This window comes from Schistocerca serialis, chromosome 6 (genome assembly GCF_023864345.2).
Source record: "Schistocerca serialis cubense isolate TAMUIC-IGC-003099 chromosome 6, iqSchSeri2.2, whole genome shotgun sequence".
NCBI classification, from domain to species: Eukaryota; Metazoa; Arthropoda; class Insecta; order Orthoptera; family Acrididae; genus Schistocerca; species Schistocerca serialis.
Window position 1 is genome coordinate 131139477 of NC_064643.1, and position 17061 is coordinate 131156537.

The 17061-nt window shown below is 45.2% G+C and overlaps 1 protein-coding gene across 1 annotated transcript in view; it reads right to left on the minus strand.

The window, feature by feature from the left end:
* Positions 1–17061, minus strand: part of LOC126484689 (O-acyltransferase like protein-like) — a 199715-nt gene that overhangs the window by 141679 nt on the left and 40975 nt on the right. Inside the window, exon 4 of the mRNA XM_050108284.1 lies at positions 3877–3986. Coding sequence (XP_049964241.1) covers positions 3877–3986 — 110 coding nt within the window. The remainder of the gene's footprint in view (positions 1–3876; positions 3987–17061) is intronic.

Consider the following 17061-nt stretch of genomic DNA (forward strand, 5'->3'; position numbering starts at 1 on the left):
ACTATGTCGAAAATTAAAAAAGGTTTACACCAAACACGTAAGTAGCTTTTATTTTTGCACGGACTTTTAAAACGCCCCTCGTATGTAATGCGGTATTGACCATTAAATGTCGCGAGGGCCGAATCCGTCAGAACAGAAGAAGGCGAGGAGCATTATGTTGTTGGCCAGAAGCAGTTACAGCAGACTGGGTCGGTCAGGTAAGCGCAGCGACTCAGAAAGTGGACTAATTACTGGATGTCACCTGTGCAACAAATACATCCAGACATTTCTTCTCTTGTAAAGCTACCCAATTCGACTGTTGCTGACGTGACTGTGATGTGAAAACGCGAAACAACAGTCACACGTAAAGCCAGACCAGGCATGCCTCACGCACAGCTCACGCAGGGCACGGTGGGCGACGCGCACTGACCAGTTCTCGTTCAAAGCGCTCGACGAGTTTATTCGTTTGTTTGGAAGGGGAGGCCGGAAAGTGCTTTCCACTTTTCGGCCGGCGAGCGATGACAGAATCCAGGCACGCACCCTGCAGTCTTTCTCAAACAACTTTACCGGAACTATTCGGTAAAAAAAAATCATTTTTGCTTTACTTACAGTTTTGTATGTCAGGTTCATTTAGTTAACGGTCATAGTTATTGTGATATTTAAGTGAAAGTACGACACTTCGCGAAATTCGGATAAGTGTGCAATGAAAAATAGAGGTTGCAATGATTTTGCCTTTGGTGCATATTACATAATAGGTTGTCGTGTATCAAATTTAACTAACATACTGAATTTTTCTTTAGATTTAAGTAGATGTATCTGTCTGTTACCAAAGTCGAGAAAGCCGGCCGGAGTGGCCAAGTGGTTCTAGGCGCTACAGTCTGGAACCGCGCGACCGCTACGGTCGCAGGTTCGAATCCTGCCTCGGGCATGGATGTGTGTGATGTCCTTAGGTTAGTTAGGTTTAAGTAGTTCTAAGTTCTAGGGGACTGATGACCTCAGATGTTAAGTCCCATAGTGCTCAGAGCCATTTGAACCAATGTCGAGAAAATTGATCTGAGGTAGCACATTCATTTGCTATCGCACCGCGTCAGCGATAAAGCCAGAGAAAAATGTCCATAACATTTCACACATTTCATACACGTTTTCAGGTATCGAAATGAGATTTCGGCATATGATAGCACGCAAAGAGGAGAGTATTTTACCATATGGTTATAACATAAAACTTCATTGTCTACCGTCTTATTCCAATTACTAAAGACTTTTCTGGCGAAAGAATGTAATTTTTAAGAGCCATCGACAACTGGTGAAACGACGAAAGCTATGGATTTTGGAACAACATATGCGAAGACATTACTTTTTTTTGTACTGAAGATGTGCTTTTTCATAAACTACTGGCTTTACTTTTTCTCTGTTCCTCACTTAATCAACTTAATAAACCAATTTTTCAGAATTCTTTGGTAGCTGTTTCTGCAGAATATGTTAGTGAGGTGAGACACTGTAAACTCCGCTGTATTTTGGCAAAAGAAGTAAATATTTACATGGCAACCAGAGAAATGTGTAGGTTTTACTAAAAATTCGGCACCCATGGCGCTTCTCTGAAAGTTACAAATGCTTATCAAACCAGGCGAAAATTAATCGCCGCATTTTCGGCGGAATTCTTTTTAGATACTATCGAAAGCAGAGGTGACAGTAGATCTTTTGAACGGTCATCATGCAAGTGTGGTCATGGAGGAACCCCACTTTATATTTACAAAAAGTGTGAGCATAGGTTTCAGTTTGGATCGGCACTTTCCCCTACATGCCTTGAGCGACCCCCCACCACTGCCGCTCTCCCCACGCTTGCCCAGCGACCCCGCATCTAGCGGCCATGGCACTATACTGACGGACAGGAATGGTCGAGTATTGCGGGATGTGTCTGTGAAAAACCACCTGAAATCAGCGGAAGGAATCACTTGTGGGTCCCAAATTGCTACCAGCAGTCCAGCTAGCACAATGACTGTTCCTGTTTGGAGTTAAAAAAAGGAGGTACTATGGTCTAGAGGCTCCTCATAAGCTGCACATTTCTGTAATCAATGGGCTGCCCTACCGTAGTTCCAATCTGGCATGAGTTAGAACCTCGGCTTCGCTCCAGACTTGAGCTGGTGTAAAGAGCGCTGCCACTGGACAGTAGATGACATGGAACGACTTATCTGGAATGGTGACAAGTCGATGGAACGACTGGAGAATGCCCGGAACGTTACCTGCCGTTATGTATAGAGCCAGCAATAGTTTACTGTGTCGGGTCTTCATCGTTTTTAGGGTGTGGTACCCTTACTGCGCGTAAGAAAACGCTTCATACAGAGGAATATGAACATTTTCTACGGGACTGTGTACCACGTTCCGTAGGGGACCTGTTTGGTGACTATGATTATTTGCACCAACATGACAATGCACCCTGTCATAAAGTGGCATATGTGACGTTGTTGTTTGTGGACAATAAAATTCCTGCAGTGGACTGTCTACCAGAGTTCCAATCTGAACCCAATGGAATATCTCTGGCATGAGTTAGAAACTCGGCTTCGCGCCAGACTCGAGGGTACAACGTCACCATCTTCTTTGGTTTCGGCTCTTGAGGAAGAATGTGCTGCCATTCCTCCACAGATGTTCAGACACCTTGTAAGTAGGCTGTTAAGGTTTTTATGTTGGTAACGCCACGTAGCGCTCTGTATGAAAATCACTGACTGTGCTGCGTGCAGTCTGTGGCTGGTTGGACTCATTGTAGGAATATTCGCTATTGTTGGGGTAGTTGGATGTGAACAGCGCGTAGCGTTGCCCAGTTGGAGGCGAGCTGCCAGCAGTGGTGGATGTGGAGAGAGAGATGCCATTTTGAGAGATTACTATGTGAGCACGATCTGGACGTGTGTCCGTCAGAAAAAGGAAATTTGTAAAGATGGATGTCATGAATTGATATATGTATATATATATATGATGACTTTTGAACATTATTAAGTTAAATATATTGTTTTTTCTCTATCAAAATCTTTCATTTGCTAACTATGCCTATCAGTAGTTAGTGCCTTCAGTAGTTAGAATATTTTATTTAGCTGGCAGTATTGGCACTCGCTGTATTGCAGTAGTTCGAGTAACGAAGATTTTTGTGAGGTAAGTGATTCATGAAAGGTGTAGGTTACTGTTATTCAGGGCCATTCTTTTGTAGGGATTATTGAAAGTCAGATTCAGTTGCGCTAAAAATATTGTGTCAGTTTAGTGATGATCAGAACAAGTGAAGAGAGAAATGTCTGAGTACGTTCAGTTTTGCTCAGCTGTTTGAAAATAATGTAAGAGGGTTACCAGCACAGTAATACATAATTATCTAAGGGGACGTTTCAACCTCATTGAAAGTATTCTCAGCAGAGCTCAAGCCATCATAAAGGCGAAGATGGACACACCCCATATTGATACCTACTAATAGGTGTCCAGATACGTTTGATCAGCTATTGTGCACTGGTTCTGGATATATTTTGGACGTTTTAGCCTAGCAACAACCGGCATGTCGTTTATATGGTGATCCGCTATATGTAGGTGGTGGTGGTGGTTAGTGTTTAACGTCCCGTCGACAACGAGATCATTAGAGACGGAGCGCAAGCTCGGGTTACGGAAGGATTGGGAAGGAAATCGGCCGTGCCCTTTCAAAGGAACCATACCGGCATTTGCCTGAAACGATTTAGGGAAATCACGGAAAACCTAAATCAGGATGGCTGGAGCCGGGATTGAACCGTCGTCCTCCCGAATGCGAGTCCAGTGTGCTAACCACTGCGCCACCTCGCTCGGTTATATGTAGGTGCATGTACGGAGCAGCTTTCCTGGCAGTGAAACGTTTCGATCACCAATGGAACATCTTCATGCGCGCTGTCTCACCTGGTGCCGGCCCTTCGGCTGGTGCGGCCGCCGTCTTCCCGCGTCGGCGCCGTATCTCCAGGGCGGCGCTGGCAGCCGCGGACACAGCCAGCACCACGCCCAGGCAACCCCTGCAACACACCCATGCAAACACACCTCCTGAGGTCTTACACTCCATAAAAACATTTATGACATACGGCCGCACAGACCCAGTGCCCACCAGCATCGATGGATCAACAGAGTAACTAGACATCTGTATCACATACAACAGAAAATAAATCTTTGAATGTTCATGTTTTAGGATAACCTCAGATCGGCTGTTCATACATAGCAGTAAAAGAAGCTGCACTGTAGACTGCAGAATACATATAAAATGCTAAAACAGGACTGAAAATTTCAATTGAATAACACTAAACACACTGAAGGAAAAAAATTGCAACACTAATAACATTTAATGCAGAATAAAGAAATTTCGGGATGTATTTGTCTATGTAACGGACGTAAGTGATTAACGTTGCAAGATCACAGGTTAACGTAAGTGAGAGATAAGCCATCGAAAATGTGAAATGCTGCTACATTAATAAGCGGTGTAACCGCCATAATGTTGAACGGAACGCAACAGGCATGTGTTTACAGGTGCCAGATATCAGCTTGTGGGATGGAGTTCAATGCTTGTTGCATGACGCTGGAGTTGTCCGATGACGACCCATTTGTGCTCGATCGAGCGGGCTAAGGCAATATGTCGAAACTCTGTAGAGCATGTTGGTACATGAGCGAGCGTTATCCTGTTGGAAAATACCAACCAGAAATGGCAGCACAACTGGTCGAATCACCAGACTGACGTACAAATTTGCAGTCAAGGTGCGTGGGATAACCACGAGAGGGCAGCTGGTGTCATACGAAAACGCACCCCCCCCCCCCACCATAATTCCAGGTGTTGGTCACGTGGTCACGTGTGTCTAGCACGAAGAAAGCTTGGCTTCAGTCTATCAACAGGCCTTATTCTAACCAATACGCTGTCAGCGAGATAGAACCAGCTTCCATCAGAAAACACAACACACCACCCTGCATTCGAATGAGCTTTCAGTTGACACGACTGAAGTCGCAAATGGCAGTGATTTTGGATGAGTAGAATTCACGAAACAGGGCGTGTCGCTCGGAGTTGTCCTTGGAAGTAACCAGTTTCTGACAGTTCGTTGTGTCACTGTAGTGCCAACTGCCGCTCAAATTGCTGCAGCAGATGCAGTACGATGCACCAGAGATGTACGCTGAACATGATGTTCTCCCTCTCGGTAACGGCACATGGCTGTACGTAGTGCAGTCTTCTTGAGACCGCACATTCTCGTTCCCACCGCTGCCAGGAATCATGTACAAAAAATTCAAATGGCTCCGAGCACTATGGGACTTAACATCTATGGTCATCAGTCCCCTAGAACTCAGAACTACTTAAACCTAACTAACCTAAGGACATCACACAACACCCAGTCATCACGAGGCAGATAATCATGTACAGTGGCTACATTCCTGCCAAGTTTTTCTGCAATACCCCAGAAGAACATCCAGCTCGTTTTCTAGTGAAAGCTGGTTCTACCTCAGTGACGGTTAGAATAAGGCCCGCTGATGGACGGAAGCCAACCATTCATCGTGCTAGACACACGTGACCACGGGACCTACACCTGGAATTATGGTGGGGGGGGTCCGACTTCGTATGACACCAGGAGCGCTTTCGTTCAAACTCTGTGAGGTGTTAATAATGGCATCTTTCTCTTTTTAAAGACATTCTTGACTAACGTCAGCTCACCACGTTCAATGATAACTCTCACGACCGTTGCAGCGTGCATTTAAAGCAAAACCTGACTTGCATCCTCACGGTGACGCTACTGGCGAGGCTCTTATGCGACTGGAATAGACATCATCTCTCAGATGTAGAAACGGGCCTGCCAAGTTTCGTTTACGTCGCACAACTCCTCGGTTTGGCGACTCTTTTTCTGTCAGTGTAGTTAATGAAAAGGGAAGATAGCATGAAGAAAACAAAAACAATACAGCGCCATATTGAAAGAGTCGAGCGGACAGCAGCGCATGGGTTCGGTACTGTACGCATCTACATCTACATCTATACTCCGCAAGCCAACTTACGACGTGTGGGTACTTACGGCACCATTATCTTTTGTCGCCTACCCTTTTCCATTCACGAATGATACGTTGCAAGGTTCACTGTCAATTAAGCTGCGTATGGGATTTAATTTCTCCGGTTTTCTAAAAAATGGTTCAAATGGCTCTGAGCACTATGGGACTTAACATCTGTGGTCATCAGTCCCCTAGAACTTAGAACTACTTAAACCTAACCAACCTAAGGACATCACACACATCCTTGTCCGAGGCAGGATTCGAACCTGCGACCGTAGCAGTCGCGCGGTTCCGAAGTGAGCGCCTAGAACCGCTAGACCACCGCGGCCGGCTCTCCGGTTTTCTCACTGACGTCATCGTGAGTCGTATTTGGGAGGAAGTAACATGTTATTCGTCTCTTCTTGTAATGCACGCTCTGTAATTTTAACAAAAAAAAATGGTTCAAATGGCTCTGAGCACTATGGGACTCAACATCTTAGGTCATAAGTCCCCTAGAACTTAGAACTACTTAAACCTAACTAACCTAAGGACATCACACACACCCATGCCCGAGGCAGGATTCGAACCTGCGACCGTAGCAGTCCCGCGGTTCCGGACTGCAGCGCCAGAACCGCTAGACCACCGCGGCCGGCTGTAATTTTAACAGTAAACCTTTGCGTGATAAACTACGCCTCTTTTGCAGCGTCTGTAAGTTGTTGGGCATCTCCATAGCGCTCCTAGCGTTTAACTGTTTCTGTGACGAAACGTGCCGCTCTTCATTTGATCTTGTCTATCTCTTCTATTAATGCTACTTTGTACGGACTCCAGAATGACGAACAGTACTCGTTCTGATTGAACAAGCATTTTGTTAGCTGTTTCTTTCACGGATGAATTGCATTTCCTTGGGATTCTTCCAATGCATCTCTGTCTGGTGTCTGCTTTGCCTACTGTTTTTTTAAGTCATCATTCCATGTTAGGTCGCTTCGGATAGTTAATATTTTACCGCAGCTACTGTTGCCAGTGATTTGTCGCCGATAATGTAATCGAACAGAAGTGAATCTCTTCGCCTGTTTGTTAACGATCAGGGTCAACTACCAGCCACTGCAGCGATCGCCGATCCCCTGTAGGTCTTCCTACATTTCGCCACAGTTTTTCGTCATTGCAGCCTTCCTATAGAGAACGCATCATCCGTGAATAGCTTCACGAAACCCCCAGCGTTATCTTTTGTGGACTGGCAAGACAGCCAATCCACTAGGACGGGAGGCCGAAAGACACGCGTTTAAGCTCACGCAGGCTGGCGTGAGGTCTGGAAAATGACAAGGTCTTTATAGTAGCAAAAATAGTACGTAGCTTCTGGAATATTTAACTTTAATCCATAATTGGTGAACATCGGTCTGACGGTACATGCATCACAAGATAAATAGCAATTGTTAATGGCGCCTTGCTAGGTCGTAGCAAATGACGTAGCTGAAGGCTATGCTAACTATCGTCTCGGCAAATGAGAGCGTAATTTGTCAGTGAACCATCGCTAGCAAAGTCGGCTGTACAACTGGGGCGAGTGCTAGGACGTCTCTCTAGACCTGCCGTGTGGCGGCGCTCGGTCTGCAATCACTGATAGTGGCGACACGCGGGTCCGATGTGTACTACCGGACCGCGGCCGACTTAAAGGCTACCATAGTCTGGCGGTGACACCACATTATCCACTATACGAGAGTCCTGCTTAAAAGAAATTAAACAGTAACAACTCTAAAAAACTCCTCCGGAAGCTCCCGAAATTACGTTTACATATGTAGATTTTGTTGCATTAAGAATACGTGTTGAGTTATATTTGAAAGTAAGTCCTGAATCTCAACATAATGGTCCGACACTTGGTAAGCTCGTATTTGACTCACTAAAATAGTTTTGTAGTAACTGTGTCTTTACCGACCGTACACAGTGTCACCAGGGGACGCCGTCTTCGCTTCGACTTACTGCGTGCAAATCTACCCCTGCCTGCATCTTCTTAAGAAAGTAGCACGTCGACCTCAGCGCAGATATCATGAGTGTTGAAGTGTCTTTGCCACTTCGTTCACCTACGCACTCAATATGGGCCTGTGTCGAATGCCATCCGGAAATAAAGGTAAACGGCGGGCCTACGGCGCTGAGGGTCTCGTGGACGAACAGAGAAAGCGACTATCGCAACATCTCTTTTTTGCTGAATCGAAATTGCTTTTTACAACGCAGGTTTTCGTCCTCCAGAAACTTGTTACATAGCGTCCGGAAGTGAAAACAGCCGGCCGAAGTGGCCGTGCGGTTCTAGGCGCTACAGTCTGGAGCCGAGCGACCGCTACGGTCACAGGTTCGAATCCTGCCTCGGGCATGGATGTGTGTGTTGTCCTTAGGTTAGTTCGGTTTAATTAGTTCTGAGTTCTAGACGACTGATGACCTCAGAAGTTAAGTCGCATAGTGCTCAGAGCCATTTGAAGTGAAAACAAATTCATCACAACAGTCCCTAATCCAGTTTACATGCTGCGCATTCAGAGCCAAGGAGACAGAGTTCAGTCGTACTAGTAGTACGTGACTTGTCAACTTATAAGCGGCCGGATAATTTCAGGACTAGAAAGTAGAGTCTGCTACAGGACAAAGCCAGCCTACTAGTTTCGGCCCCAGTTAGCGGACTTAAGTGGCAACCAGCGTTAGCCAGCACTGGAAGACGGAGTCCTCCTCACGAGGCGGTCCATGTTGTCACAGTCGGCTAGATGCGGCCAAAGTTACTCACAACCGTTCCTGCAATTGGTGCCAGTACAGTTGTTTTTGTAATCACCCCTCGAGTAAATGTTGAAAGGCATGCATTTTGCAGACGTGCCGATCCAAAAGTCCTGCCATTTGTTTCAGCTTTGGCTCTAAAGCGGCCTTCGCTAACAATTTACATCAGCTGCATAATCTTTTTCAACATATGTTGTGGCTAACGGAATCTTATCTGAAGGAAAATATATATTTCTCTCTCTCTCTCTCTCTCTCTCTCTCTCTCTCTCTCTCGTGGCGTCGCGTACTGAACCCTAGTCGTCTACCGTGCTTGGAACCATCACTCCACTGCAGAAAACCACTCTTTCACAACTAAACCGTTTTCGATTTTCAAAGTTCACCCATGATTTTTAACCTACTGGTTCTTAGCCCAATAACGCGTCTAACACTTTGGTGCATTGAATGAAGGTGTCGTATTTCACCTTAAACGAAAAAGTTATTTTCTTACGCAAATCAAGGTGTCACACGAATGAACATGGCAGCAAATTCACACAATGTGCTGCTGTTCGTAATTGCTTACAAATTATATCGTTGGTCGTGGTTTGACAGTCAGTTCGTTAACCTAAGGCGGAAAGTGATGTGTGAAAATCCGCGCTGTCGCAATATATAATCGATAAACGTCTTTCGACAAAGAGTACCAAAAACGTATCAAACAACATAGCAAAACATGATGTCAGAGGAATACAACCGATGCCTCTTCCATTTGATATCATAAAATTCCGATAACCCATTCACAAGCATTTCATACCAGTTGTCAAACAGTTCACCAAAAAAGAACAAAACCTGTGAAGACTGACATGCTGACACTACATGAAATATTATACAAAAAGACATGTCAGTTTTGTAACTTTTCCAGAATACTACAAACGCTGGAACCCCGTTCACAATGCTAATGGTCTTTGGCGGGATTTCTGATCATTGGTAGCTCAGAGTAATTCATGAGACGTGTCAGGCGTTACAATTTGCCTCACAAGGTACATTTGCAAAGTGTCTCGTGGCGTCTAACTCATGGCTTGTACGTAGGCCTAACCGACCCATTAGATGCCAGTGACGAACATTTTAACCAGCCATTCTAACTGGTTCGTAACAGAACGTCAGTTGCGGGTAATCCGTCCGTGCGGCAGCAAATGTAAGAAAAGTATATTCCGACTCTATATTAATGTGTGAGTGACATAGTGAACTGTACGTGGACAAAAATAGTTCAAATGGCTCTGAGCACTATGCGACTTAACTTCTGAGGTCATCAGTCGCCTAGAACTTAGAACTAATTAAACCTAACTAACCTAAAGACATCACACACATCCATGCCCGAGGCAGGATTCGAACCTGCGACCGTAGCGGTCGCTCGGCTCCAGACTGCAGCGCCTAGAACCGCACGGCCACTCCGGCTGGCCTGTACGTGGACATTTTGTATCTGTGTTCCCATCATGCACAATGAGAACTGACACAACCACAGTGTTCGAGACTTCATACCGAACTGGATTACTGTCTTCAACACGTAAAAGTCCGTGAAGAGGAAAGAGACATTCCAGACACTGTCTTCGGTTTGATAAAAAAACTTGGAAGACCACACTGTCACTGAAATCCTGGAGAATTGGTTCAAATGCCTTCCGAGGACACTACTGATGTCGAACCAGTTTATGAGCCTTTCATCTACGATGTATACTAATGAGCCAAAACATTATCACCGCCTGTTTAATGTCGTTCTGGCCCACTTTTCGGGCATAATACAGCAGCGATTTCGCTTGGTATGGATTCTACTAGTCCCTGATAGGTTTTTCGGAAGTACGTGGCACCAAAGGTCTACTCGCAGGCCATGTAATTCCCGCAAATTGCCGGACGGTGGTTTGCGGGTACACACCTGGCGCCCGATATGTACACTACTGGCCATTAAAATTGCTGCACCACGAAGATGACGTGCTACAGACGTGAAATTTAACCGGCAGGAAGAAGACGCTGTGATACGCAGATGATTAGCTTTTCAGATCATTAGCACAAGGTCGGGGCCGGTGGCGACACCTACAACGTGCTGACGTGAGGAAAGTTTCCAAGCGATTTCTCATACACAAACAGCTGTTGACCGGCGTTGCCTGGCGAAACGTTGTTGTGATGCCTCGTGTAAGGAGGAGAAACGCGTACCATCACGTTTCCGACTTTTATAAAGGTCGGATTGTAGCCATTCGCGATTGCGGTTTATCGTATCGCGACATTCCGTTGGTCGAGATCCAATGACTGTTAGCAGAATATGGAATCGGTGGGTTCAGGAGGGTAATACGGAACGCCGTGCTGGATCCCAACGGCCTCGTATCACTAGCAGTCGAGATGACAGGCATCCTATCCGCATGGCTGTAACGGATCGTGCAGCCACGTCTCGATCCCTGAGTCAACAGATGGGGACGTTTGCAAGACAACAACCATCTGCACGAACAGTTCGACGACGTTTGCAGCAGCACAGACTATCAGCTCGAAGAACATGGCTGCGGTTACCCTTGACGCTGCATCACAGACAGGAGCGCCTGCGATGGTGTACTCAAAGACGAACCTGGGTGCACGAATGGCAAAACGTCATCTTTGCGGATGAATCCAGGCTCTGTTTACAGCACCATGATGGTCGCATCCGTGTTTGGCGACATCGCGGTGAACGCACATTGGAAGCGTGTATTCGTCATCGCCATACTGGCGTATCACCCGGCGTGATGGTACGGGGTGCCATTGGTTACACGACTCGGTCATCTCTTGTTCGCATTGACGGCACCTTGAACAGTGGACGTTACATTTCAGATGTGTTTCGATCCGTGGCTCTACCCTTCATTCGATCCCGGCGAAAGCATACATTTCAGCAGGATAATGCACGACCGCATGTTGCAGGTCCTGTACGGGCTTTTCTGGATACAGAAAATGTTCGACTGCTGCCCTGGCCAACGCATTCTCCAGATCTCTCACCAACTGAAAACGTCTAGTCAATGGTGGCCGAGCAACTGGCTCGTCACAATACGCCAGTCACTACTCTTGATGAACTGTGATATCGTGTTGAAGCTGCATGGGCAGCTGTACCTGTACACGCCATCCAAGCTCTGTTTGACTCAATGCCCAGGCGCATCAAGGCCGTTATTACGGCCAGATGTGGTTGTTCTGGGTATGATTTCTCAGGATCTATGCACAAAAATTGCGTGAAAATGTAATGTATAATATATTTGTCCAATGAATACCCGTTTATCATTTGCATTTATTCTTGGTGTAGCAATTGTAATGGGCTGTATTGTATTCCAATGGGTGCAGATCAGGGACATTTGCACGCCAAGGCGAAAATAAAAGTTCTCCGTCATGCTCCTAAAAACCCCTGCAGAATGATTCTGGCATTGTGACAGAGAAAATTATCCTTCTGGAAGACGGCATCGCAGTTGGGAAAGATTTCAAGCATGAAGGGATGCAGGTGGCCCGAATTGTGTTCACGTAGTTACTCCTGTCATGGTGCATTCGATTACTACCGCAGATCACATGGAAACCCAACTCAGTGTACGTAATGGGGTAATTCTGCCCTCACCGGCCTGCATCCACGGCGCAGCGCACGTTTCGAACAGCCATTCGCCTGGATGTCGGTGTCTGTCTAAGGACAAAACCATTGACCAGGTGTAGCAGGAAATGCGATTCATTCCACCAGGCGACGCGTTCCTATTCTTCCACCATCAAAACTCATTGGTGCTGTGCTCATTGCATCGTAAGTCGTTGGGTGAACGCGGGAACACGTAGGGGCCGTGTGCCCTTGAGCCCCATGTTCGACAACGGTCTTTGAACGATGTGTTCTGAAAAATTGAAGCATTACACTCTGTCATCTGATCTGCCACAGATCGCTCCCTGTGCTGGATATCATAGCGAGGGATCCTCCGACATCTACGTTTTGTGATGAGACGTGGATGTCCACTACCACATGGCCTACTCGTTATTTCATCATCCTACAATCACTTTCTGCTCACAACAGTAGTAGGCGAACTACCGACCACAGTCACCTTTTCAGAGATTCTCATTTCCAGCCGCAGGACCATAACAGTGTCCTCTTTGTCAAACCCGCTTATGTCAGTGGATTTTCGCATTTGTGACTCGTATCTTCGCTATTATGACTACCCTTTCGTCTCTGTTCCACTTATATTCTTTCCTTACCGTCTCAAGCGCCCACAACACCGCGGGGAAGCATTCAGTCTCGTGGTGGCAGTGGTCATAATGTTGTGGCCCATCACCGTCGTTAACGGCTGTGTTCCTTTCGATGACGTCAAGAAGGTGATTGTAGCAACAAATAAAGGCTGGTCATTGAAAACAATTACGCATCATTTCACAATGGTCAAGGACAGGATCTATCTATCTCGTTATCAGAGATATTATGAACTACAAGGAACAGAACGTGAGAAACTGAAGTTCATATCGGACTACTTTTGGTCTGCTTTTCAAGAGGCAAGGCCTAATTCCATGGCTCTCCATGATGTTGTCATAAGGCGGTGGGCATACAGTAAAGCGCTTGGACTGTCGCTTTGAAAGTGAATCTACATGGTCGTGGAATTTTAAGGCACTTCACAACACTGTGAGTAGTAGAGTAACGCAGTTCGTAACGTACAAACATGCTTAAGCTCGAGAAGAGAGAGAATCCTGCGAGTGCATTTGGTATTGGATTTACGGACGCTATCGTTCCTAATTATTCAGCAGCTGAAATTCTAAATACCGGCCAATCTGAATTTAATTATGACATTCACACAGATCGCACACTGTCTAGCATGGGCGAAAGAGACACGGGACTGTCGCGGTGCAATCAGCGCCTGAAATATCACATTCGTATACAATTCAGCCACTTAATACTATGGAAGGTAGACTTCCTTTTCCACTATTCATTGTCTTCAACGAAGCAAGTGGTACATTTGTTCCCCTTGTCCAAAAGAAAATAAACCGACGTCCGACCGTATACATAACGGCTTCAATATCAGCGTACTCTTGAATAATGGCGGAGTAACGGTCACTCTCCCAATGTTGGAACAAAATGTTATCTGGTTCTGGTTTCATTTTCACTCCATCAACAGGAGCTTTTCGTAATTCCAGATAAACACATGTAGGTAACAGCTGTTCCACATGGCGCAACGTCCCTTGTTCAACCTTCCGATGTATACCATTTCCGCGAGTGGAAAAATTTCGCTAAACGTTTTTATGAGCGAGTTATACTCGACAACACTGATATTGAACTCCACAATCCTAACGCTTTCACCAACCATCACGCACTTATCCGTAATCAGTTCAGTGCCCCCATATTCAACAACATGATCAAGCACGCCTGGAAGAAAGCCACATTTTCAGTTGAATTTGATGTTTCTCATCAGCCTGACAAACTTACCTGGAATACGGATGATCCAGGTTGCTCAAGACTCAAAAGCACAACTGCATTATTTATCCAAAGCGCATATTGTCGTTTACATTTTTGTTCAACTGATTTCTACACCAAGATCCACAAACATCCTTTGATGATAGGTACATACAGCTGAACGGAATAAGTAATAATAATCATTATGTTATACCTGTGATGCCTGGCCTATTCATTATTACACCACAATCTACTAGGTTCAGTAACATGTATGATGATGAGGTCCCATACTCCGAGGAGCGTAGGGGACAAGTATAGTTGCCGTTTATTGGCAGCTAAAACTGGTGAAGTAAGTGCTGAATACTCCTGACTTTTCCATCGTAATTAATTTTATTGCAATGTCTGTGAGACACTTCGCTAATGTACGTTGTCAAGAATTTTATATGTATTATAAAGACTTTGTTATTGTTGTGATCTTCTGTTCAAGATTGTTTTGATATAGCTCGCGGCGCTAGTGTATGGTGCGCAAGTCTTTTCACCTCTGCATAACTACCACAACCTAGGTTCACTTGACTGTGCTTACTGTACTCAAGCCTTGGACTCCTTTTAAAATTCCCTATCCTCCCCACACACACACGTACCTCCCTCGACTGACAACTTCCTGATGCCTCAACATGCGTTGTATCAACTGACCCCTTGTTTTAGCCAACTTGTGCCACAAATTTGTTTCTTCCCCAATTCGTTTCAGTACCCCCTTACCTGTCAGTCGATCTAACAACGTATTCTTCTATATCACCACATCAAAAATATCTATTCTCGCCTTTTCTGCAACGTTTTATTGTCCACGTTTCAGTTTCATACAGGGCTACACACAAAACAGATACCTTCAGAAAAGCCTTCTCAGCACTTAAATTGGTATTAGAATTTAACAAATTCCTCTTTTTCAGAAATGCTTTTGTTGTTATTTCCAGTTTGCATCGTCTCTGCTTCGGCCATGTCATTTTTACGACCCATATGACAAAAACGGCTTGACTACTACTTTCATTTCTAACCTAATTCCCTCAACATCGCCTGATTTGACTACATTCCATTATCCTTACTTTAAATTTTTTGATGTTCTCCTATAAAGACACTATAAAATCCTGCCAAATACTTTTGCAAGTCCTTGTCGTCTATGACGGGTTGCAATATCATCAACAAACGTCAGAGCTTTTATTTCTTCTCCCTGAACTCGAATTGTCTTCCCACATTTCTCCTTGGTTTCCTTCACAGTCTGGAGATTGTATACATCGCGGATAGGCTACAACCCTGTCTCACTTCCTTCTCAATCACTGCTTCCTTTCCACGTCCATCGACCCTTATAACAATGGTCTGTTTTTGGAGTGCTCCTACATTTCTCCTAAACCCAAACTGATGTTCCCCGAGGTCAGCTTCTACGAATTTTTCCATTCTTCTGTAAATAACTCGTGTCATCATTTTGCAACCACCGCTTCTTAAACTGAATGTCCGGTAGTATTCACAACCGTCAGCACCCGCCTTCTTTGTAATTGTAAGTATTACACTTTTCCGTAAGCCCACATCTACATCATAATCCGCAAGCCACGTAGAAGGGTACTTTTTGTACCACTAACTGAGCTCTTCAACCTCGTTCCAGCCGCGGATAGCGCGTGTGAAGAATTTTTGTCGGTAAGCCTCTCTATTGGCTCTAACTTATCAAATTTTCTCCTCGATGTTCAATCGTAAATCACTTTGTGATGCACAATGCCTCTCTTTTAACGTCTGCCAGTGGACTTTGTTGAGCATCTTCCTAACCCTCTCGCACTGACTAAACGATCGCATGACGGAAAGTGCCACCCTTCGTTGGAATTTCTCTAGATCTTCTACCAGTCCTATCCGGTAGAGATCCTAGATGGATGAGCAGTACTCAAGAAATGGTCGAACAGGCGCATTATAAGCCACTTCCTTTGAGGATGAGTTACGTTTCCTTACGATCCTTACTATGAATCTGAGCCTGGCGTCTGCTTTTCCTACTATTTGTTTTATGTGGCCATTCCGTTTAAAGTCGCTCTGGACAGTTACTCCCAGATATTTTGTGGTAGATACTGTTTCCAGCTGTTTGTCATCAACAGCGTAGCTGTACAGTAGTGGATTGCTTTTCCAGTGTATGCGCAATATGTTACATATATTTACTTTCAGGGTCAACCATCAGAGCCTGCACCATTCATCAATTCTCTGGAGGTCATTCTGCAAATCGTTACCATTTTCTAACATTGCTACTTTGTTATAGACAACCGCATCGTCTGCGAACGGCCTTAAAGAGTGAAACGGAACTTGTTGTACCGTTCCAATGTTTTATTAAATTGCTAGCACGCAGAAATTATTAGCAAGAGTTTCTTCTCTTGCAGGTAATACCTCAGCTGGTGTCCAAAAGGAGAGAATGGACTAAACAGGGTTATTAATTGAATTTTTTTCTGTTGTGTACCACGTTTCCCGTTTTCCTTTCCTTTGTGCGGCCTGGACGGTATAAATGAGTGAGTGTGTGAACTAGCAGAAAGCTTTAGGCACAGATTGTAACACTGCATGAATGGTCGTTCTGGGGTAGGGTAGTACCAATCCCCCAAGCGTGAACAAGTTTAGCAGAGACCAAGTTTGCAGATCGGGGCAAAGATGACACGTAGGCGCGCGTATTGGCTCTGTCAGGTTGACGCGCCACCCACACCACGTTTGTAAGTGGAGCGGTTAGGCGAATTCGGTTGGAAGGGCACTTGTTCCTGGGTCGTGGTGCTGGACAGACATGGAGACGCAGCTCTCGTTTTGGTAATGTTAACATAGATATTAGATTGTCTGAAATCTGCTATGTAATGAAGTCCAGATGTTGAAATCAGGTGCGAAATTACCACTGAACCCCATAAGGGAATTGATTTTCTTAATTTACTCGAATTTCAGTAGACCTTGCGTTAGTGCCTTGTTCAGGCAAC